Source organism: Coregonus clupeaformis, chromosome 17 (assembly GCF_020615455.1).
Source record: "Coregonus clupeaformis isolate EN_2021a chromosome 17, ASM2061545v1, whole genome shotgun sequence".
Classification (NCBI taxonomy): Eukaryota; Metazoa; Chordata; class Actinopteri; order Salmoniformes; family Salmonidae; genus Coregonus; species Coregonus clupeaformis.
In genome coordinates, this window is record NC_059208.1 from 60,456,460 (window position 1) to 60,478,976 (window position 22,517).

The 22,517-nt window shown below is 47.5% G+C and overlaps 2 protein-coding genes across 4 annotated transcripts in view; one reads left to right on the top strand and one right to left on the bottom strand.

Moving 5' to 3' along the window:
- Positions 1-7,331, top strand: part of LOC121586864 (uncharacterized protein KIAA1522 homolog) — an 89,782-nt gene extending 82,451 nt beyond the window's left edge. For both annotated transcript variants that reach the window (XM_041903875.2, XM_041903876.2), the window contains 5 exons: positions 411-518; positions 769-932; positions 1,182-1,367; positions 1,672-5,692; positions 6,340-7,331. In XM_041903875.2, the coding sequence (XP_041759809.1) occupies positions 411-518; positions 769-932; positions 1,182-1,367; positions 1,672-5,692; positions 6,340-6,389 (4,529 nt within the window). In that variant the 3' untranslated portion in view covers positions 6,390-7,331. The remainder of the gene's footprint in view (positions 1-410; positions 519-768; positions 933-1,181; positions 1,368-1,671; positions 5,693-6,339) is intronic.
- Positions 7,332-12,270: 4,939 nt separating this feature from the next.
- yars1 (tyrosyl-tRNA synthetase 1) lies at positions 12,271-21,933 on the bottom strand. 2 transcript variants are annotated; one of them, XM_041903874.2, is made up of 14 exons: positions 21,830-21,933; positions 20,622-20,690; positions 20,377-20,523; positions 19,416-19,591; positions 19,036-19,165; positions 17,875-17,955; positions 16,985-17,077; positions 16,576-16,711; positions 16,171-16,256; positions 15,942-16,077; positions 15,708-15,805; positions 15,263-15,456; positions 14,319-14,460; positions 12,271-13,394 (listed from the first exon to the last, which is right to left on the bottom strand). In XM_041903874.2, the coding sequence occupies exons 2-14, from the start codon at positions 20,676-20,678 to the stop codon at positions 13,284-13,286; spliced, it is 1,587 nt and encodes a 528-aa protein (XP_041759808.1). In that variant the 5' UTR covers positions 20,679-20,690; positions 21,830-21,933; the 3' UTR covers positions 12,271-13,283. The 2 variants fall into 2 exon arrangements, with proteins under 2 accessions (XP_041759808.1, XP_041759807.1); XM_041903873.2 differs by having other exon boundaries at positions 13,315-13,930.
- Between the last annotated feature and the right edge of the window lie 584 nt (positions 21,934-22,517).

Below are 22,517 nucleotides of genomic sequence, written 5' to 3' on the forward strand. Positions count from 1 at the left end.
CAGGGTCAGGAGCGGAGGAGCGGCAGCACAGGGTCAGGAGCGGCAGCACAGGGTCAGGAGCGGAGGAGCGGCAGCACAGGGTCAGGAGCGGAGGAGCGGCAGCACAGGGTCAGGAGCGGAGGAGCGGAAAAAATGGGTCTTCTTTCAGTTGTTTTTTTGCTATTTGAACGGTTATTACGGAGGCCGTAGTCATTTGGTTGGCCAATTACCGTCATCCAAATCATTTGTCATTCTCAATACTATATATAATGACAGACGCTAACTCTCCTCCCTCGTCATCTCTCCTTTCATATTCCCTTCCTCTTTCCTTGCATCCCTTCAAATCAAATCGAACTTTAAAAGTGCAACACATCTTTACTCATGCATCCCTTTGTCTCATCCTTCTCCCTCCTCTAAACCTCTCCTCCCAGGCTCCACGTTCAAGCCTCTGAACCCAGTGAAGAGACTAGAGAAAGGGAAGAACAGGACCAGGAGGACTACAGTCATGGGCATACCCCAGCAGGTCCAGAGAGAGCTGGGTACGTATGTAGTCACGGATGGCAGCTAGCTTTGCACTGAGCTTCACTTTACGAAGTCACCGCGACCAACAAAGGTCCAGGGTTTTGTGGGTTTTAGTGGTTCACTAAGTAAAGTGGGAGCTATGCTGAATGAATACCCTTAGCCACGTTGTCATTTAAGAAGTCAAATCAACGGTACTTTCTTTTGTCAAATTCAAATGAGGTGATAGTAGTGGTGATAAGATGTTTTCCGCCTCCGTTCCCCTTCTAGCCCTGCACAGTGGGTCTGCGTACCAAGTGCCTTCCCAGCTCTCTAACGGCTCTGGAGGACAGGGTAGTGACGGCCAACCAGGTGTGGTCGCCATCCCCACCATCGATGGAGAGACCCTTCTAGCCAACCACGATGGAGCTAGGGTACACATCTCAGAACTGGCGGTGAGGCTTTCATACGCGCTTGTTTTAGCTTTACAACCCCAACCTGAACAAGTACATTTATTTTGTGCTTTTTGTTATAGTGTCATGCTTTTACTTACAGAGTGCTACTTGCATGACAAAATTGTAGTTACGTTGTAAGTATCTCACGACTTCTGTTTGTTTCTAAGAAGGATTCTTTAGGTAGTTCTTGTTTATGTCAGCAAGAAACCACTATAATTACTATAATTACAACTGAACTAATCTAAATAGGCATCCAGAGAGGAGCGGCTGTTGACACACCACCTCAAGTCTGTGTACAGGGACGACCAGGGCTTCAGCCACCACAGGGGACTGAACTCTCGTCTCTCCCCCACCCAGAGGCCCAAATCTCTGGCCGTGCCGGGCATGACCTCCTCCTGCTCGGTTGGATTCCCCAGCTTCCTCCAGGAGCCACAGGTGAGTCCAGTTCAGAACGGTGTTTGTCACCATGTTTCTTCCTGCTGGGGTCATCTATACGAAAATGTATGCCCACACTACTGTAAGTCGCTTTGGATAAAAGCGTCTGCTAAATGGCATGTTTACCCTTCCCTGGGATGTTGCTGTCACATCACATGATCATCTGACACTGATGTTAAACCATGCTTGTTATCTGAACCACTGGACTAAGATCCAAATACTGATAGCTACATAGTATGACAGCTCCACATTTCTCTACATAGTATGACTCCTAATGTTGATCCTTGTGTTTGTCTCCTCCCAGGGTCCGGTGATGTCCATCTCTCCCCAGGCCACCTACCTGTCTAAGATCATCCCCAACGCCTATCTGCCGGCCTCCGTCGACGTCATACAGATCGACCGCAGCACCAGCCATACCCATGGAAACAACGGTAAAGGAACGGTCCGTACCGTCAGCAAGAGCAGCCTTGCGTCAGTGTCGTCAGCCAGCCCAGCGTCGTCGAGGAGGTCGGGCGGCGATGGTTGCTATGACGGCGGCGACGCCCTTTCCCATGGTGACAGTAGTTCCCGGGACGATGGCTCTACGGCGACCACACACTCAGTGACTTCGGGATCCGGCTGGAGCCACTCGCAGTCTTCCGAGACGATCAAGTCCAACTCCTCCGCCATCTCCTTCACGAAGGGGAGCTTCAGACCTGCTAACCCACAGACAGTGAGCCACACTGGGCAGGAGAGAGAGCTGCAGCAGCCTGGTGCTGGGGACCAGGACCTGGTGAGCCTACAAAGCTCGGCTAGCTGGGTCAGCAGCACCAGTAGGGGTACTAGTACTGTGACTGCTCAGGGGGGATCTGAGTCGGGTCTATCTGGGTCTATCAGTGCTGGGGAGATGAGCGATGTTGGAGGAGACTCTCACAGATTCTCTCGCTGTCTGTCGGTCATGAAGACCAAGCTGCCCCCGGCTCCCCCCAGGAGAACCAACTCACTGCACCATGAGAAGATGATGAAGAGGCGACCCAGGGAACTGGTGGAGATTAAAGACCTCCGTGACTCTGTGGGTGGGGAGGTGGAGGCTGTTGAGGACACAAGCTTGGTTACGATCGAGATCTCTAAAGAGCTCTACAAAGAAATCACAAAGAGCTCTGTCCCTGTATCCAACTCATCTGGGTTTAGCTCTTTAGATGATACAAGGTCTTCCACAGCCTCTAGCCCCCTGAGACCCACACAGGCCTCCCCTGGGGGTAGTGGAAAACCAGAAAGGCCAGGGTCCAGCAGCTCTTCCCCACAGAAGGCTCCCTCAGAGGGAGGTACATTTGAAAGGACCATGTCCCCCTCCAGTGGGTACTCAACCCAGAGTGGTACTCCGACGCTCTCCCCCAAGGGGATCTGCCCTTCCGCCTCCCCAGGTAAACAGAAGATGATGCCGGTCAAACCGGAACGATCTGGTTCAAGAGCTTCCTCCTCGGCAGCCTCTGTCTCCTCTTCCCTCACCTCCCTGTCTTCAGCCACCTCAGAACACGTCAATCAAGAGGCTTCGAAAAACAGCCCTAGCCCGCCCCAGCAGGCCTCCCCACCCCCAGCTGTAATGACAACAGAAAAGCCAGCAACGGCGACCCCGGTAACCCTGACCCGTTCCTCTGCATCCATGGCGATCAGAGAGCTGCTTAACATTCCGCCACCCCCCAACATCAAAGCCCCTTCCCCGCCACCCCCGGAGACCTGGGCCCACAACAGACACACCTTCATACTGCTGTGCGGGCCTTGCCCCAATGTCAACAAGCTAGCACAGCTCCAGAAGCAACAGGAATTGAAAGACGAAGCTGCCATCATTGAGCAAAAGCAGGATCCTCAAACTGAAGCTAGCAAGGCGTCTCAATGCTCGAATGAAAAGAAGGCTACCGTAGAGGAAGTCACTTTGATAAAATCAGAAAGCAAATACATTGCTTCGCAAGAAGAAACTGAGCCTATGCTGGAGCAGGTGCCTGAGGTATCCGAGTGTGTTAGTCAGGGATTTGAGAGCACAGAAAGTCAAACGAAAGAACAAGGAAGTCCGGCGATGATCGCAGAGAGGGTAGAAGCATGTGTAGAGGTCCAGAACCAGGACCAGGAGCAGAACCAGAACCAGAGTAGTAGTAGTGTTGCACAGGTCAAGGATCAAAAAGAGAGGCTAGAGACACAAGTTAGTTTAGCGACCATTCCAAAGAAGGAACCCCCTCCTGTCATGGAGAAAATTCCTCCTAGAAAAGATCCTAAAGTTCAAGTAACAGCAAACATCCAACAAAAGTCGCCATTTGATGAGGTCACAGTAGAGGAGAAGGTAGAATCACCCAGCGAGAGTGAGAAGTGTTCCCTACAGGCGGAGGTAGAGGTGGTAGCTAAGGATGTTGAGGTTGAGGTAGTAGCTAAGGAAGTTGAGATAGCTGCTAAGGAAGTTGAGGTAGTAGCTAAGGTTGAAGGTCAGAGTGCTACTGAAAACACTACAGAGGAAAGTCCCACCAAACCAGAGGCATCTACACAGACCCTTGCCATGGAGCCTACCAAAGTGGACAGGGTCTCTCCTCCAGCCTCCCCTCCCCCTGCCCACCACCCTCCTCCACCCCCTTCTAAGACACCTCCATCCTTAGTGTCCACTCCCCCACCTGAGATAGAGGAGGAGGGTGAGGAAGAGATTCCCATAGTAGAGTCCTGCTGGCCCCCTCCACCTCCACCAGAGGAACCAGCAGATTCAGTCTTTGATGAGTCAGATGAGATGGACTTTCCACCTCCACCTCCTCCCTTCGTGACGGAGAGCTTGCCAGATGTGGTGGAGAGCTGTAACACAGTCGCTTACGTCCAGGAGGCGTCCATTGTGGCTCTGGATGTGGAGGAGGTTAAGGAAACTGTGAATGGAGCAACTGTGGCTGGGGCAACTGTAGATCTGTCACTCATTCCGGCTCAAATGGAGATGAAGGAGGATAGACCTGAAAAGGTGATTCTGGACTCCAATGCTGATGAAACCAGCTCTGAGGTATCTGAATCAGCTGAGCTCCAAGCAATTCCCGCAGATGAGTCAACTATCGTTTCTGCAGTTCAGCCCAATAAGATTGGGGCAGAGGTCAAGCAATCTGCCCAGCAGCCAATCACAATGCAAGAAGCCACACCTCAACCAACAGAAACTTCTCATCAGTCACAGGAAGTCCTGGCTCTACCAGAGGATGTCCCTTCCCAACCCCAGGAGGCTCTTCCCCCATCACCAATGAAAATAGCCTTGGTGCCCCCCTCAAGTATCCCCCCTGTACCCCTTATCAGTGTCCCCCTCCCTTCCCCTGTACAATTTGAAGATCAGATGCCCTCTGAGCCTCCTGTGAGGATCTTCCTTCCACCCCCAGACAATGTCCCACTCCCACCCCCTCTCCACCCCACGATTGAGAACCAACCCCCTGTGACCGTCAGGAGACAGCCCAGCTTGGCCAACAGAGAGACCAGGAGCAAAGAGCTTCTGTCTAGGCCCATTCCCAAAGAAGACGCCAACATTCCACTGGTCACCCCGTCTCTGCTTCAGATGGTACGTCTCAGATCGGTCAACGTCAGTGAAGACCAGGTGAAAACGCCTTCCGACAACGACAATAATTGCAACAATGGGAATCCACCTGCTCACGACCAGAGTCCAATCCCAACCCAAACCCCAGGATCCCAGAACACCACACCCCAAAAACCAGTCCGGAAATCCCAGTCTATAAAATCCACACCTCTGTCATTGAAGTCATCACCACCGTCGATCATTGCCCCCTCGATGCGCTTGCAGGAAGCTATCCGCATGAAGACAGCGGCCATGTCTTCCAGAGATGGTCTTCTAACGCGCTTTAGAATGCCATCCTCCACCTCATTCCCCAGTAGCAGTGGTGGTGAATCTGGGATGTTATCCCCAATGTCACCAGAAGGGGGCGACATGCTAAAGTCCCCCGCCTCCACCGCTAGCTTCATCTTCTCCAGGAGCTCAAAGAAGGTCGTTATAGAAACGCCTGTCGCTTCTTCCTCCCCCGAGATGCAGGCGAGCCTTCAGCAGAGCCTAGCCTCCGTACTCATGAAGGTTTCCGACCGATCGGAGGCTTCCACAGTCGCTAACGGCAACGCTGGAAGAACTGGGATTCCGAGGAGAGTTCCACCACCTGTGGCTAAGAAACCAGCTCACGCTACCACCTTGGGGAAGACTGGTTTTTCTATAGTGATGAGGGGTTCTCAGAGTGAGAGGAGCACTCCATCTCCAAGGGGAACAGAAGCTAACGAGGAGACAGAGAGAGTGCAACAAGCGGGCCAGAGAGCACTGACAGAGGACCATAATACAGAAAGTAAGAACACCAACACAACACTTAGAATAGGACCGTTGCTACATATTATTACATATACTTACAAATGTGCACATTTTAAGTCAATATCAGTCGTTTATTTGTTTTATGTTGATAGTGCATGTAATTGATCTAGCATGGATTTGATGTTTCACTGAATTCTTTCACTGAAGAATCAGTTCTTTACAGACTAGCACAATGCGCTTGATTCCGTGGACAACATCGACCACAATCGTGTCTTGTCCCATCATGACATGGCAGAATGCAGATGCTAGCATTACCATGATGATGAAGCATGCTTAGCAAAGTAGCATTGACACCCACACAGATTTTGCCCTACAACTGCATAGCATTGCACAGCAGCAGCAGAAATGCCCTCCCCCCATTTTCTGCAGCTTGTGCTCACCTAGCTAATGAAAGAAAATTACATTCCACCCTCAATAGAACCTTTGTCTAATTCTGTTTCCAGTAATATTCACTACTAACACATGGGTCAACCAACGCTAATGTAGTTACACCCACGATAAAGTAACCAATCCAATTAGCCCACAGAATGCTCCTTGTTTATCATACTGTACATTGCTCACAGCCTTCCCAGAAGGCCCTCTATTCCTGCCTTCTCAGTGTAACTGCTTCCTACTGTTTTCCAGGTAAAATGGAGACGCAGCCAAACGGAGAAAGACTGCTTAGTGTGGACTGAACTTTTGTGGATTGGGATTAAGATGGAGGAACAAAGCAAGGACTGCAAGAACTTGAGAGATAAAGACAGAGAGACACAGAGAGACACAGAGAGAGAGAGAGAGAGAGAGAGAGAGAGAGAGAGAGAGAGAGAGAGAGAGAGAGAGAGAGAGAGAGAGAGAGAGAGAGAGAGAGTGAGAGATCATCAAAACAGTACTGACTTAAGAAGTCAACTGAGTTAAAATATGTGAAGTCTTCTCCGAAAGCCTTAGCCTAAAATGGCCTTCATATTTATGCAAACAATGGCGTTGGTCCCCATTTCTTTGATATTAAAGCTTTATTTTGGAGTATTTTTTTCAACCATAGAGCTTTAGGGCTCTATTCAATCTGTAAAACTGAAGCGTTACAGATTCTGCTAAATAAATTTAAAGGTAATTTCTGATTGAGTAGACATGTGCACGTTTACCGTGAATTCAGTCTCCGCTAAATATGAACATTGCCTTTAAATTTCAATTACGCTGCAAAGCTGAACTTCAGGCGATGCGGATTGAATAGAGCTTAGTCTGCTTTAGCAAACTGCAAACAGTGCTCCTCAGAACGAATGGGTGTACTGCGGCTGGATTTTGTAAATACAATACAAAAGGCTGTGCTTGTAGTAGACCGCCATCTAGAGGTTAAAAAAGGTCACTGCAGTTGAGAAACAAAACCTAGTGGACAAATATTAGGACTTTCTAAGGTGTTTGAAGCTTGTGTTCTATTTTACGTTTTTTTTTTTTCCTCTAATATTTTTTTCTTCATTAACATACCCTTTTTAAGTCAAGCAATCACTGAATTGTCTTATTTCCTAATGGAATGGCAGATAGATGAAATTTCCAGAATGTATCTTTTGACGTCATCTATCGCTCAATCAATCAATGTGTTATTTTAGCTTTTTGATCAGCATAAATAAATGTTTTCAATTAAACTGCTAATTATTTTGTGAATAGGTAGGCTTAGGTAGAGTAGTGATTCAGAAAAAAAAAGGGATGCAGCATATTTAAAATGCCATTTATATATTAGACCAACTGTCAAATTTGAAAAGCACTTTGTAAACGAATGAAGCTGTTTAGGAGGCGAAAACATTCATCCTACTGGAACTGATGTTCAATTAAATTAGCTGCTTCCAAGTTCTAGTATCCAAAATTGCAACTTATTCTCTGCACGTTACTTTTGACCAGGGAATATGGTTCCACTTGTGACGAAACCCAAGAGAGTACAATATGTCCATTCCTTACAGTTACTTACACTAGACACCATTCCCATGCATTCAAAGACAATATTTATGGGTTTTCTGACTGTTACTTGTCATTTATTTATGTTTTGAATGTGTCTTTAAGTTGCTTTTAAACAATGTTCTTTATTAATACTGTTTCGGCATTATTAACATCGTCACTTTACAACCAAATATTCAACCTTGGTTTGAGTTCAACTGATTCATCAAAATGGCTTGTTGTATGAATGGTGTATTTTTAATAAGACTTTACATTTTAGTCATTTAGCATACGCTCTTATCCAGAGCGACTTACAGTTAGTGAGTGCATACATTATTTATTTGTTATTTTATTTTTTTCCCCCTGTGGGAATCGAACCCACAACCTTGGCGTTGCAAACGCCATGCTCTACCAACTGAGCTATATCCCTGCCGGCCATTCCCTCCCCTACCCTGGACGACTTGTGCGCCGCCCCATGGGTCTCCAGGTCGCGGCCGGCTACGACAGAGCCTGGATTCGAACCAGGATCTCTAGTGGCACAGTGGCCTTAGACCACTGCGCCACTCGGGAGTCCGTTTTATTCAATCAAATCCACAAGCCTGTACTACATACAGTTGAAGTCGAAAGTTTACATACACCTTAGCCAAATTCATTTAAACTCAGTTTTTCACAATTCCTGACATTTAAATCCTAGTAAAAAAATCCCTGTCTTAGGTCAGTTAGGATCACCACTTTATTTTAAGAATGTGAAATGTCAGAATAATAGTAGAGAGAATGATTTATTTCAGCTTTTATTTCTTTCATCACATTCCCAGTGGGTCAGAAGTTTACATACACTCAATTAGTATTTGGTAGCATTGCCTTTAAATTGTTTAACTTGGGTCAAACGTTTCGGGTAGCCTTCCACAAGTTGGGTGAATTTTGGCCCATTCCTCCTGACAGCGCTGGTGTAACAAAGTCAGGTTTGCAGGCCTCCTTGCTCGCACACGCTTTTTTTTTTTCAGATCTGTCCACACATTTTCTATAGGATTGAGGTCAGGGCTTTGTGATGTGGGTTCGATCCCCGGGACCACCCATACGTTAAAATGTATGCACACATGACTGTAAGTAGCTTTGGATAAAAGCGTCTGCTAAATGGCATATTATTATTATTATGGCCACTCCAATACCTTGACTTTGTTGTCCTTAAGCCATTTTGCCACAACTTTGGAAGTATGCTTAGTGTCATTGTCCATTTGGAAGACCCATTTGCGACCAAGCTTTAACTTCCTGACTGATGTCTTGAGATGTTGTTTCAATATATCCACATAATTTCAGTTCCTCATGATGCCATCTATTTTGTGAAATGCACCAGTCCCTCCTGCAGCAAAGCACCCCCACAGCATGATGCTGCCACCCCCGTGCTTCACGGTTGGGATGGTGTTCTTTGGCTTGCAAGCGTTCCCCTTTTTCCTCCAAACATAATGATGGTCATTATGGCCAAACAGTTCTATTTTTGTTTCATCAGACCAGAGGACATTTCTCCAAAAAGTACGATCTTTGTCCCCATGTGCAGTTGCAAACCGTAGTCTGGCTTTTTTATGGAGCAGTGGCTTCTTCCTTGCTGAGCAGCCCTTCAGGTTATGTCGATATAGGACTCGTTTTACTGTGGATATAGATACTTTTGTACCTGTTTCCTCCAGCATCTTCACATTTTTACATTTTAGTCATTTAGCAGACGCTCTTATCCAGAGCGACTTACAGTTAGTGAATAATTTTTTTTTTTTATACTGGCCCCCCGTGGGAATCAAACCCACAACCCTGGCGTTGCAAACGCCATGCTCTATCAACTGAGCTACATCCCTGCTGGCCATTCCCTCCCCTACCCTGGACAACGCTGGACCAATTGTTCGCCGCCCATGAGTCTCCCGGTCGCGGCCGGCTGCGACAGAGCCTGGATTTGCACCAGGATCTCTAGTGGCACAGTTAGCACTGCGATGCAGTGCCTTAGACCACTGCGCCACTCACAAGGTCCTTTGCTGTTGTTCTGGGATCGATTTGCACTTTTCGCACCAGGGTACGTTCATCTCTAGGAGACAGAACGCGTCTCCTTCCGGCTGCGTGGTCCCATGGTGTTTATACTTGCGTACTATTGTTTGTACAGATGAACGTGGTACCTTCAGGCATTTGGAAATTGCTCCCAAGGATGAACCAGACTTGTGGAGGTGTACAATTTTTTTTCTGAGGTCTTGGCTGATTTCTTTTGATTTTCCCATGATGTCAAACAAAGAGGCACTGAGTTTGAAGGTAGGCCTTGAAATACATCCACAGGTACACCTCCAATTGACTCAAATGATGTCAATTAGCCTATCAGAACTTCTAAAGCCATGACATAATTTTCTGGAATTTTCCAAGCTGTTTAAAGGCACAGTCAACTTAGTGTATGTAAACTTCTGACCCACTGGAATTGTGATACAGTGAATTATAAGTGAAATAATCTGTCTGTAAACAATTGTTGGAAAATGTACTTGTGTCATGCACAAAGTAGATGTCCTAACCGACTTGCCAAAACTATAGTTTGTTAACAAGACATTTGTGGAGTGGTTGAAAAACAAGTTTTAATGACTCCAACCTGAGTGTGTGTAAACTTTCGACTTCAACTGTATGTCTCCTGATAGTGCTACAGGTACAAGGCACCCTATTGCCTACATAGTGCACTACTTTAGACCAGAGAATGGCACCCTATTCCCTATATAGTGCACTACTTTAGACCAGAGAATGGCACCCTATTCCCTATATAGTGCACTACTTTAGACCAGAGAATGGCACCCTATTCCCTATATAGTGCACTACTTTAGACCAGAGAATGGCACCCTATTCCCTATATAGTGCACTACTTTAGACCAGAGAATGGCACCCTATTCCCTACATAGTGCACTACTTTAGACCAGAGAATGGCACCCTATTCCCTATGTAGTGCACTACTTTAGACCAGAGAATGGCACCCTATTCCCTATATAGTGCACTACTTTGGACCAGAGAATGGCACCCTATTCCCTATATAGTGCACTACTTTGGACCAGAGAATGGCACCCTATTCCCTATATAGTGCACTACTTTAGACCAGAGACCTATGGGAAGGACCTGGTCAAAAGTAGTGCACTATATAGGGAACAGGGTGCCATTCTCTGGTCTAAAGTAGTGCACTATATAGGGAACAGGGTACCATTCTCTGGTCTAAAGTAGTGCACTATATAGGGAACAGGGTACCATTCTCTGGTCTAAAGTAGTGCACTATATAGGGAATAGGGTGCCATTCTCTGGTCTAAAGTAGTGCACTATATAGGGAATAGGGTGCCATTCTCTGGTCTAAAGTAGTGCACTATATAGGGAATAGGGTGCCATTCTCTGGTCTAAAGTAGTGCACTATATAGGGAATAGGGTGCCATTCTCTGGTCTAAAGTAGTGCACTATATAGGGAATAGGGTGCCATTCTCTGGTCTAAAGTAGTGCACTATATAGGGAATAGGGTGCCATTCTCTGGTCTAAAGTAGTGCACTATATAGGGAATAGGGTGCCATTCTCTGGTCTAAAGTAGTGCACTATATAGGGAATAGGGTGTCATTCTCTGGTCTAAAGTAGTGCACTATATAGGGAATAGGGTGCCATTCTCTGGTCTAAAGTAGTGCACTATACAGGGAATAGGGTTCCATATGGGACTCAGTACTACTAGAGGTAATGGCCATAGTAACACTTGAGTATGGAGATAGCCACCCAAAGGTACACCACCACTAAGGGCCGTCTCTATTCAATCTGAAGTTCGTCTTTACAGAGCGATTTAAATTTAAAGGCAATGTTCCTGCTTTAGCGGAGACTGCATTTCACGGTAAACGCTGCATACGTCGGACCAATCAGAAATTACCTTCTGCATTTCTATCGCGCAATCTGTAACGCTTCAGCGATACAGACTGAATAGAGCCCTTAGTTCACAAGTGTTCTTATATATATATTTTTTAAAGTATTTTAATTCCTACTTTAACGTTGTCTGAAGTTGCCTAGAGTTCTGTCCCAAATGGCACCCTGTTCCCTATATAGTGCTCTACTTTTGACCAGGGCCTATGAGGCGCAATTTGGGAGACACCCTCAGTCTTTCCACAGTGAGAAGACATCTGGGTAATCATCAGCTCAGCTTTGCACAAAACGCCCTTCCCCAGCAAATATCAATCGTTTTGACGCGGAACAAATTATTATCTTTTGACTCTCTGCACATGACATGCCTTATTGTCATGGAAACAGCTAACATTTTTCTTTTTCTGAATCAACAAAGAGTTATTTACTTTACGATAAAGAATGATTAAAGTTTATTCGAAAATCACATATTTCTTTGCTTGTGTTTTGCAGTTGGGTAACTGCATGGAAATACAAAACCATGTGGAGCTGTCTGATTTAAATGATACCTTTCCAAGAGGCCACTCCCTCTATTCATACTAAGCACTCCTCCCCTATACACTTGGTTTAAGCTTTCACTGTGTCAATACAAAAAGGTGTTCAACAGCATCAGATTTCAACATAGCCGACACCCATTGTGACAGGCAGATCTTTGTATGATCTTGCCATCACTGGAGATCCGAGGACACTCAATCCGAGGACACCGCAGAAGGTAAAGACAACCACTGAATTCAACCGGTTTTTTATTTCGTTTCCAGATGATGATGGCGTAGTAGCAATGGCAGATGAATTCTGAATGACCTGCACGTTATAGATCTTCAACCTGCCAATACAACCGTTATCACTTCCACTAGCATTCTCTTACCACCAAAACACAATAGATGTCTATGTTAATGTCACACGGTGATGGATAGGTCCTGGGTGACTGGTGTGGGTGATTGAAGACATGGCAGACTGTAGTGGCTGCTGTAGGCTAGCCACCGTAGATTACGTGTCTCTAGGTTGATGGTCACAAACCAAAGTGGTTCCATATTTTCGTCAAAGAATTTCCTTAGACAGCAAGAAACAACGCGTTTAAACAGAGGGCACCCGGCGGTGTTATCGCACTGATATCAATAGTAAACATCCAGTTGATTTAAACCCAGATTGCTGTGCTAGTTTGATCGTAGTATTATTAAAATGACAGAATGACTATTCCTCCGGGGTATGCAGAGAGAGTGATGTTGCCATGGTGATGCGTGTGGAGTTCTTGGGGAAGGTAGCTGGGTAGGCAGAGAGAGTGATGTTGCCATGGTGATGCGTGTGGAGTTCTTGGGGAAGGTAGCTGGGTAGGTAGAGAGAGTGATGTTGCCATGGTGATGCGTGTGGAGTTCTTGGGGAAGGTAGCTGGGCAGGTAGAGAGAGTGATGTTGCCATGGTGATGCGTGTGGAGTTCTTGGGGAAGGTAGCTGGGTAGGTAGAGAGTGTGATGTTGCCATGGTGATGCGTGTGGAGTTCTTGGGGAAGGTAGCTGGGTAGGTAGAGAGAGTGATGTTGCCATGGTGATGCGTGTGGAGTTCTTGGGGAAGGTAGCTGGGCAGGTAGAGAGAGTGATGTTGCCATGGTGATGCGTGTGGAGTTCTTGGGGAAGGTAGCTGGGTAGGTAGAGAGAGTGATGTTGCCATGGTGATGCGTGTGGAGTTCTTGGGGAAGGTAGCTGGGTAGGTAGAGAGTGCATCAGGGTACTGAGTGTTTTTCTCTTAGCTGATGTTGCCTCCCTTCAGTGTTTTACAGGTGATGCGTCCCAGTTTGGTCATCAGGTGTTTGTCCTGCCACTGGGCTGCACACTCTGCTGACACCTTCAGGTCCACCTGGAGAGACAGACAGAAACACTCAGTATACTGGGATACACACTCTGCTGACACCTTCAGGTCCACCTGGAGAGACAGACAGAAACACTCAGTATACTGGGATACACACTCTGCTGACACCTTCAGGTCCACCTGGAGAGACAGACAGAAACACTCAGTATACTGGGATACACACTCTGCTGACACCTTCAGGTCCACCTGGAGAGACAGACAGAAACACTCAGTATACTGGGATACACACTCTGCTGACACCTTCAGGTCCACCTGGAGAGAGACAGACAGAAACACTCAGTATACTGGGATACACACTCTGCTGACACCTTCAGGTCCACCTGGAGAGAGACAGACAGAAACACTCAGTATACTGGGATACACACTCTGCTGACACCTTCAGGTCCACCTGGGGAGACAGACAGAAACACTCAGTATACTGGGATACACACTCTCCTGACACCTTCAGGTCCACCTGGGGAGAGAGACAGACAGAAACACTCAGTATACTGGGATACACACTCTCCTGACACCTTCAGGTCCACCTGGGGAGACAGACAGAAACACTCAGTATACTGGGATACACACTCTGCTGACACCTTCAGGTCCACCTGGGGAGAGAGACAGACAGAAACACTCAGTATACTGGGATACACACTCTGCTGACACCTTCAGGTCCACCTGGAGAGAGAGACAGAAACAGCCAATATACTGTGAAATGGACCTTTACTAGCAAGTAGCAAAATATAGCAGCGTGAGGCATTGGAAACAAGTGGAACAGATCAGCGAAATGAACTGCAATTCTCTCCCAACTAGCTTAAATAACATTCACTCATTTATTGATATGATCTTTAAGATGTTCATGGCTCAATCATACTTTCATTTTGAGAGGAAATAGGCTTTGTGAAACAGCCTGTTTAATGACCGAACTACCTGTAGTTTCTCCCACGTCTTCTTCTTTGGATTTAGTTTGTCGTCCGGTTTGCCCGTCTCGTACCCCTCAACGAACACCCGTTCCCCGGGTGACGATCCCTCCGGGGGGTCAAGAGGCTCCACCCTCCTGGGCTCCCCCTCACTGGGACAACAGCAAATCAGAGAGAAGAAAGTCAGAAGTCGGGATGTGATGGATGAGGAAATGGGTGGGTCAAGTGGTGTCAGGTGTCTGAGTGCAGAGGAAAGGGAAAGCAATATAGAACAGAGAGAGAGAGAGAGAGAGAGAGAGAGAGACAGAGAGAGAAAGAGACAGAGAGAGACAGACACAGAGAGAGAGAGAGAGAGAGAGAGCGAGAGCGAGAGCGAGAGCGAGAGAGAGAGAGAGAGAGAGAGAGAGAGAGGGGAGAGAGAGAGAGAGAGAGAGAGAGAGAGAGAGAGAGAGAGAGAGAGAGAGAGAGAGAGAGAGACAGAGAGACAGAGAGACAGAGAGACAGAGACAGAGACAGAGACAGAGACAGAGACAGAGAGAGAGAGATAGAGAGAGAGCGAGAGAGAGAGAGAGAGAGAGAGAGACAGAGACAGAGACAGAGACAGAGAGAGAGAGAGAGAGACAGAGAGAGAGAGAGACAGAGAGACAGAGAGACAGAGAGAGAGAGAGAGAGAGAGAGAGAGAGAGAGAGAGAGAGAGAGAGAGAGAGAGAGAGAGAGAGAGACAGAGACAGAGAGACAGAGACAGAGATAGAGAGAGAGACAGAGACAGAGAGACAGAGACAGAGAGAGACAGAGAGAGAGAGAGACAGAGACAGAGACAGAGAGAAAGACACAGAGAGAGAGAGACAGAGAGAGAGAGAGAGAGAGAGACAGAGAGAGAGAGAAGCAGGGGGACAAATGAAAAGACAAAGGAAGGAGTACATAGTAAGGCAGGAAAGGAGGGGGAGACTCACATGGAGGCACAGAGCAGCATGGCTTGGGACTCCACCCCCCTCATCTTCTGGGGCTTCAGGTTGCATAGCAACAACACCAGCCGGTCCTGCAAGGCCTCCTGGGAAACGTAGGCCACCAGGCCGCTCACCACCGTCCTTGGCTCCGCCTCTCCGACGTCTATCTTCTCCAGGTACAGCGAATCAGCATCCGGATGCTGAGGGAGGCGAGGACAGACAGAGAGAAAGACCAATCAGTGAAGAGAAGGAAAGGAAATTGGAGATGATTTGCTGAATCCCAAATAGCCCCCTAGCCTCTTCAGGTACATGAGTATTAGCTCCTCCATCTTGCTCTCTGATTGGCTGGGGGTATTTCAACCATATTTCCACCATTTGGAATTCAGCATTTCTCTCAAAAGGGTCTCCCTAGTTTAAATAAGGATAAATAAACTAATGAATGAATGAGTACCTTCTCCACACTGATGACCTTGCCCACCCTGATGTCCAATCTGGAGGGAACCAGCTCATCCCCTTCTGCTGCTTTAGAGTTCCCCTTCCCTGCTCCCTCTGACAGGGGGACATAGAGACACACAGGGTCAAGGGTCAAGGGTCACGGGTGTGGAGGAACAGTCTCCTATAGGTCTACTTTAGGAAGCCTTGAGGTATACGGCGGTGAGGATTGGTAACAGTAGGTTCTACTGACTGTTCTTTGATGGGTCTGGATAGGCCGTGTTGGAGAGTTTACGGAGCTCTGGAGATTCAAACTTCTTCCTGATTGGGTCCAGCAGCTTGTTGAGGGCCACCTCCACGCCCGCCTTCAGGTCACCAGGATGGATCAGCTAGAGGTCAGAGGTTAGAGGTCAAACCAATGCATGATGGGCCAACAACAGTGGTCATACAACAACAACAACAGCAGTCAGTCATGACCGTACCTCTTCGCCAAATTCTTTCTCCACTTCCTCAAAGTCTGTGTAGGTTTTGTCTCCTCCGAACTTGGGGTCTCTTTTAATGGAGAACTCTGAAAGAGATGCAACACAGACATGCTGACTCTAGCTGGTGCCTGGCACAGGAGGACTGTAGAGGGAGGAGGACAGGGGGAGTATCCAGAGACAAGGGATGAAAGGAAGGGAAGAGTGGGAGGAGGACGAAAGAAGACATCAATTCACCTCCTACCATGATGAAGGAGAAGAGAGGAAGAAGAGGAGAGAAGAGGAGGAGAGAGAGGAAGAAGAGACTGACTCACCTCCAACCAAGGGGAATAGGACATGCTTGATAAAGGAAAAGAGAGGGGGAAGAGAACAGAACAGGAAAGAGGGGGAAGCAGGGGCATTACTCACCTCCTACGAGTGGGAAGAGGACATGTTTGACGAAGGAGAGGACTCCGTTGTTCTCAATGTTGCCCGGCTCACAGAAAGCCTTCTTCAGCTTCTTCTTTACATCCTCCTTCCTGTCCAGGAGGTCAATCTTTGACTCCTGCAGAAGTCAACAAGAAACACACAGGGCCACGTTCATTAGGCACCAACCAGAAGAAAACGGACAAACGGGGAAGGACTACCTGAACTTGTCCAATAACAAACGTTCATTTTCTGTTGCAAAATGCTTTGCTACTGTCTGTCGTAATGAATACAACCCAGGGCTGTGTCCGTTTGGGATTGGTCAAAACAATATATTACCTCCAAAAGAAGAGGAAGGAAGGAAGGAAGGGATGCATTATAATCATAAAACTATTGTGACAGGGCCACTCACCTCCTCTGAAGAGCTCATCTTAGCCCCAGTCAGTCCTGGTACCATGGGGTTCATCAGATGGGAACGCTTAGCATAGCCCAGAGAGGGCAGGTACTGGGGGAGGAAGAGATAGAGAGAGAAAGAGAAGGGGTGGAGAGAGAGAGAGAGAGAGAGAGAGAGAGAGAGAGAGAGAGAGAGAGAGAGAGAGAGAGAGAGAGAAGGGGTGGAGAGAGAGAGAGAAAGAGAAGGTGTGGAGAGAGAGAGAGAGAGATAGAAAGAGAAGGGGTAGAGAGAGAGAGAGAGATAGAAAGAGAAGGGGTAGAGAGAGAGAGAGAGAGAGAGAGAGAGAGAGAGAGAGAGAGAGAGAGAGAAAGAGAGAGAGATAGAAAGAGAAGGGGTAGAGAGAGAGAGAGAGATAGAAAGAGAAGGGGTAGAGAGAGAGAGAGAGAGAGAGAGAAGGGGTGGAGAGAGAGAGAGAGAGAAAATAGGGAAGGAATTGATGGAGGGAAAGAGAGAGTGAGAGAGAACAGGGATGGAGAGAGAGAGAATAGGGGAGAGTAGCGAGAGAGGGATATTCAGAATGTATACATTATGCAAAACTTACCCATTACAATAATTTCTTAATTTCCCAGTTGACCAATTAATTAACTCAATCTAAAAACAGCTCTCTCTACAAGAGGACAGTGCTGACAGTGTAACGGCAGGTAGCTTAGTGGTTAAGAGCGTTGTGCCAGTAACCGAAAGGTCGCTGGTTCTAATCCCCGAGCCGACTAGGTGAAAAATCTGTCGATGTGCCCTTGAGCAAGGCACTTAACCCTAATTGCTCCTGTAAGTCACTCTGGATAAGAGCGTCTGCTAAATGACTAAAATGTCAATGTAAATGTAACAACAGGTCAGAAGGTTCAGGGTACCTTCTCAGCCAGGGTGAAGATCTTCCTCTGATCGACTCCTCCAAACTGGGCATCTACTTTCAGATACTCCTCATCTAGAGCCTAGAAGACAGACGGGGCAAATGGGTTACAAACCTGTTATAACCATGTTATTACCTGTTGTCCAGGGTAGAGCAGGCCACTGAGTAGTGGGTGTTATAATGTGTTATAACCATGTTAATACCTGTAGTCTATAACCATGTTAATACCTGTTGTCCAGGGTAGAGCAGACCTCTGAGTAGTGGGTGTTATAATGTGTTATAACCATGTTATTACCTGTAGTCTATAACCATGTTAATACCTGTTGTCCAGGGTAGAGCAGACCACTGAGTAGAGGGTGTTATAACCATGTTATTACCTATAGTCCAGGGTAGAGCAGACCACTGAGTAGTGGGTGTTATAACGTGTTATAACCATGTTAATACCTGTAGTCCAGGGTAGAGCAGACCACTGAGTAGAGGGTGTTATAATGTGTTATAACCATGTTAATACCTGTAGTCCAGGGTAGAGCAGGCCACTGAGTAGAGGGTGTTATAATGTGTTATAACCATGTTAATACCTGTAGTCCAGGGTAGAGCTGAGTAGTGGGTGTTATAATGTGTTATAACCATGTTATTACCTGTTGTCCAGGGTAGAGCAGACCACTGAGTAGTGGGTGTTATAATGTGTTATAACCATGTTAATACCTGTAGTCTATAACCATGTTAATACCTGTTGTCCAGGGTAGAGCAGACCACTGAGCAGTGGGTGTTATAATGTGTTATAACCATGTTATTACCTGTAGTCTATAACCATGTTAATACCTGTAGAGCAGACCACTGAGTAGAGGGTGTTATAACCATGTTAATACCTGTAGTCCAGGGTAGAGCAGACCACTGAGTAGTGGGTGTTATAATGTGTTATAACCATGTTAATACCTGTAGTCCAGGGTAGAGCAGACCACTGAGTAGTGGGTGTTATAATGTGTTATAACCATGTTATTACCTGTAGTCTATAACCATGTTAATACCTGTAGTCCAGGGTAGAGCAGACCACTGAGTAGAGGGTGTTATAATGTGTTATAACCATGTTAATACCTGTAGTCCAGGGTAGAGCAGGCCACTGAGTAGTGGGTGTTATAATGTGTTATAACCATGTTAATACCTGTAGTCCAGGGTAGAGCAGACCACTGAGTAGTGGGTGGTCCACCTGTTTAACCACCTCAGCTCCAGCCTTCTTAGCATCATGTTCTGTTACCATGGACGATAGACGGTACACATCCAGAGTGTACTCTCTAAGGGAGGGAGAGAGACAGGCAGAGGGCATACGTAGGTACATCAAATGAGCACTGACTTTGACATCTAAACACTATGGACTGGTTTCCCTGACAAAGATTGAGTCTAGTCCTGAACTAAAAAGCATGTTCAATGTGGATTCTTCAAAGTGCATTCTGAGTTCAAGGCTACGAGACCAGCTCCTACAAACCAGAGCCTTGCATTGAGATAACTGTTGTTGAAAGAGAACTACTGAGCCTGCCCGCTAACCTGCTGAGTTGGAAGTCTGTCCCCTTGATGAACTTGAGTTTGTCCAGCGGCACCCCGATGCTCTCCAGCATGGCCTTGATCACCTGTTCATAGTACTGCACCCTCAGCTCCAGCAGCTCCCAGGGAGCCTTCATGTTGTCCAGGAACGCATGCAGGTCTGCAAACAGGATGGTCACCTGGGGAGGGGGTCGGCAGGGGAGTTAGACATTTATTTGAAACATTTTAGTCATTTAGCAGACGCTCTTATCCAGAGCGACTTACAGTTAGTGAGTGCATACATTTTCATACTGCCCCCCCACCCGGGAATCGAACCCACAACCCTGGCGTTGCAAGCGCCATGCTCTACCAACTGAGCTACACGGGACGGACACACACCCGCACAAATAGTTAGGGCTGAGAATTGCTAGGGAACTTACGGGAACTTACTCAAGCTAACGCAACCTAGCTCTAGCTAACGCTACCTAGCTCTAGCTAACGCTACCTAGCTCAAGCTAACGCTACCTAGCTCTAGCTAATGCTACCTAGCTCTAGCTAACGCTACCTAGCTCTAGCTAACGCTACCTAGCTCTAGCTAACGCTACCTAGCTCTAGCTAACGCTACCTAGCTCTAGCTAACGCTACCTAGCTCTAGCTAACGCTACCTAGCTCTAGCTAACGCTACCTAGCTCTAGCTAACGCTACCTAGCTCTAGCTAACGCTACCTAGCTCTAGCTAACGCTACCTAGCAAAAATACATCAATATTTGTATTATTTAAAAAATGTCTTTCTATTTATTTTTTACAAATCGATACTTGGAGTCAAAGTATCGATATAATACCGTCCAAAATAATACTTTGATAAGTAGCTAGTGGTTTTTTCCCCCATCACAACAAAATAGGCTGGTCAATAATGAGGGAAGCACATTCACACACATCAGATAAGTTAGGAAGATAAGGGAAACAAACACAGACACAGATCTCACCTCACACCCTGCCTTGAGGAAATCTGCGATCTTGGACATGGGGACAAAGTAGGCAACATGGGGTTTTCCTGTGGTGGCTGTTCCCCAGTACACCTTCAGTTCCCTCTCTGCCAGAACCTGCTTCATCTTCTCCTCTCCAAGCACCTCCTGAAACACCACACACAGACAATATCAACCATTCAATAGAGAGAGAGTGTGTGTGTTTACCTTTATTTAGTGTGTGTGTGTGTGTGTGTGTGTCCCACCTGCAGGTTCCTAGTGATGAGGTGAAGCTTCTCATCTGGGCTCAGCTGTTCTCCCATGGTGCCTAGCTCCTACACAGAGAGGGGAGGGAGGGGAGAGGAGGGGAGGGGAGAGGAGGGGAGGGAGGGGAGGGAGAGGAGGGGAGGGGGGAGAGGAGGGGAGGGAGAGGAGAGGAGAGGAGAGGAGAGGGGGGAGGAGAGGGGGAGGAGAGGGGAGGGAGAGGAGAGGAGGGGAGGGAGAGGAGGGAGGGGAGGGAGGAGAGAGGAGAGGAGGGGAGAGAGAGGAGAGGAGGGGAGAGGAGGGGAGGGAGGGAGGGAGGAGAGAGGAGAGGAGGGGGAGGGAGGGAGGAGAGAGGAGAGGAGGGGAGGGGAGAGGAGGGAGGGAGGGAGGGAGGAGGAGGGAGGGGAGGGAGGGGAGGGGAGGGAGGGAGAGGAGGGAGGGGAGAGGAGAGGAGGAGAGGAGGGAGAGGGAGAGGAGGGGAGAGGAGAGGAGGGAGAGGAGAGGAGGGGAGGGGAGAGGAGGGGAGAGGAGAGAGGAGGGGAGAGGGGAGGGGGAGGGGGAGGGAGGGAGAGGGGAGGGGAGGGGAGGGAGGGAGGGAGAGGAGGGGAGAGGAGAGGAGGGGAGGGGAGGGGAGAGGAGGGGAGGAGAGAGAACAGGAGGTCAGTTATTGAGTCAGGAATATGAGTCAGGGTGCATATCCCAAATGGCACTCCATTCCCTATATAGTGCACTACTTTTGACCATGGCCCAAAGGGAATATGGTGATATTTGGGACGCACCCCTGTGACTGCCTATGAGCTATCTAGCTAACGGTAGACGACAAATATTTGACAGGTTGATAGGTAGCTAGCAAGTTACCAAAGTAAACAGTAATTTAGCAGTCTAGACATCTAGTTAGCTAGATAAGTAACAGTGTGTTTTAGAGCAGTGTTATACCAAGCAGAATTTAGTCACTGGTAGTGCTAGCCTGGCTCAATTACTTGTTAGTTAGCAACTTCAGTTACTGTTGCCAGTGACAATTGAGCTGGCTATTATTGACACCGTGAGAGTGAATGAACCGTCCATGTTAAGCGCTAGCATTTGGCTAACCATTTGTAGCGAACTGGTTGGCTAAAACACAATCTAGACAACACTTGAGAGGTTGAAACTTTGAAATCATATATAAACCGTCGTCAGAAAAGCATACTAGCTATAGAAAATTCCATATTACCTTAGCGTTAATGTGTTAGATGTTTAGATGTAGAAGCCAGGTGGACCCGTCAATGTGTTGCATCAGCAGTGAGTGGATTTCTGGGATCAACTCAACCAGACAACAGGGAGAGCAAATCGAATTCAGAGACATCGATCGATGCATCAGCTCTATTCCATCGCCACCAGATGGCGGGTGTGTCCCCCATGGGGGTCGCGGGAGGATTTTAAGGGATCGCAGGATTTGTGCAAGAATATATATATATAAAAAGGTCACCGCCGCACCTAAACTTTTATTTTGAAAGGATACCGCCGCACCGCTTATTGCAGCTGACCTTACACAACGTTCCGGCTACACCCAGGCGTGCGTCCGCTGCTCTACTTATTGCTGCTGACTTTACACAACGTTCCGGCTGCACACAGGCGTGCGTCCGCTGCTCTACTTATTGCTGCTGACTTTACACAACGTTCCGGCTGCACACAGGCGTGCGTCCGCTGCTCTACTTATTGCTGCTGACTTTACACAACGTTAAGCCTACACACTCAGTCCAAGCAGCACTACTTATTGCTGCTGACTTTGTACGTGCAGTGCGTCCGCAGTGATGAAATGGCTCGCTACGTTCGGGTCTCAGAGGGTTTTCGCCCCACACACACTCACACACTGATCCAATAACAATGTCATTCTGCAACATTGTTTTTGTTTTAAATGT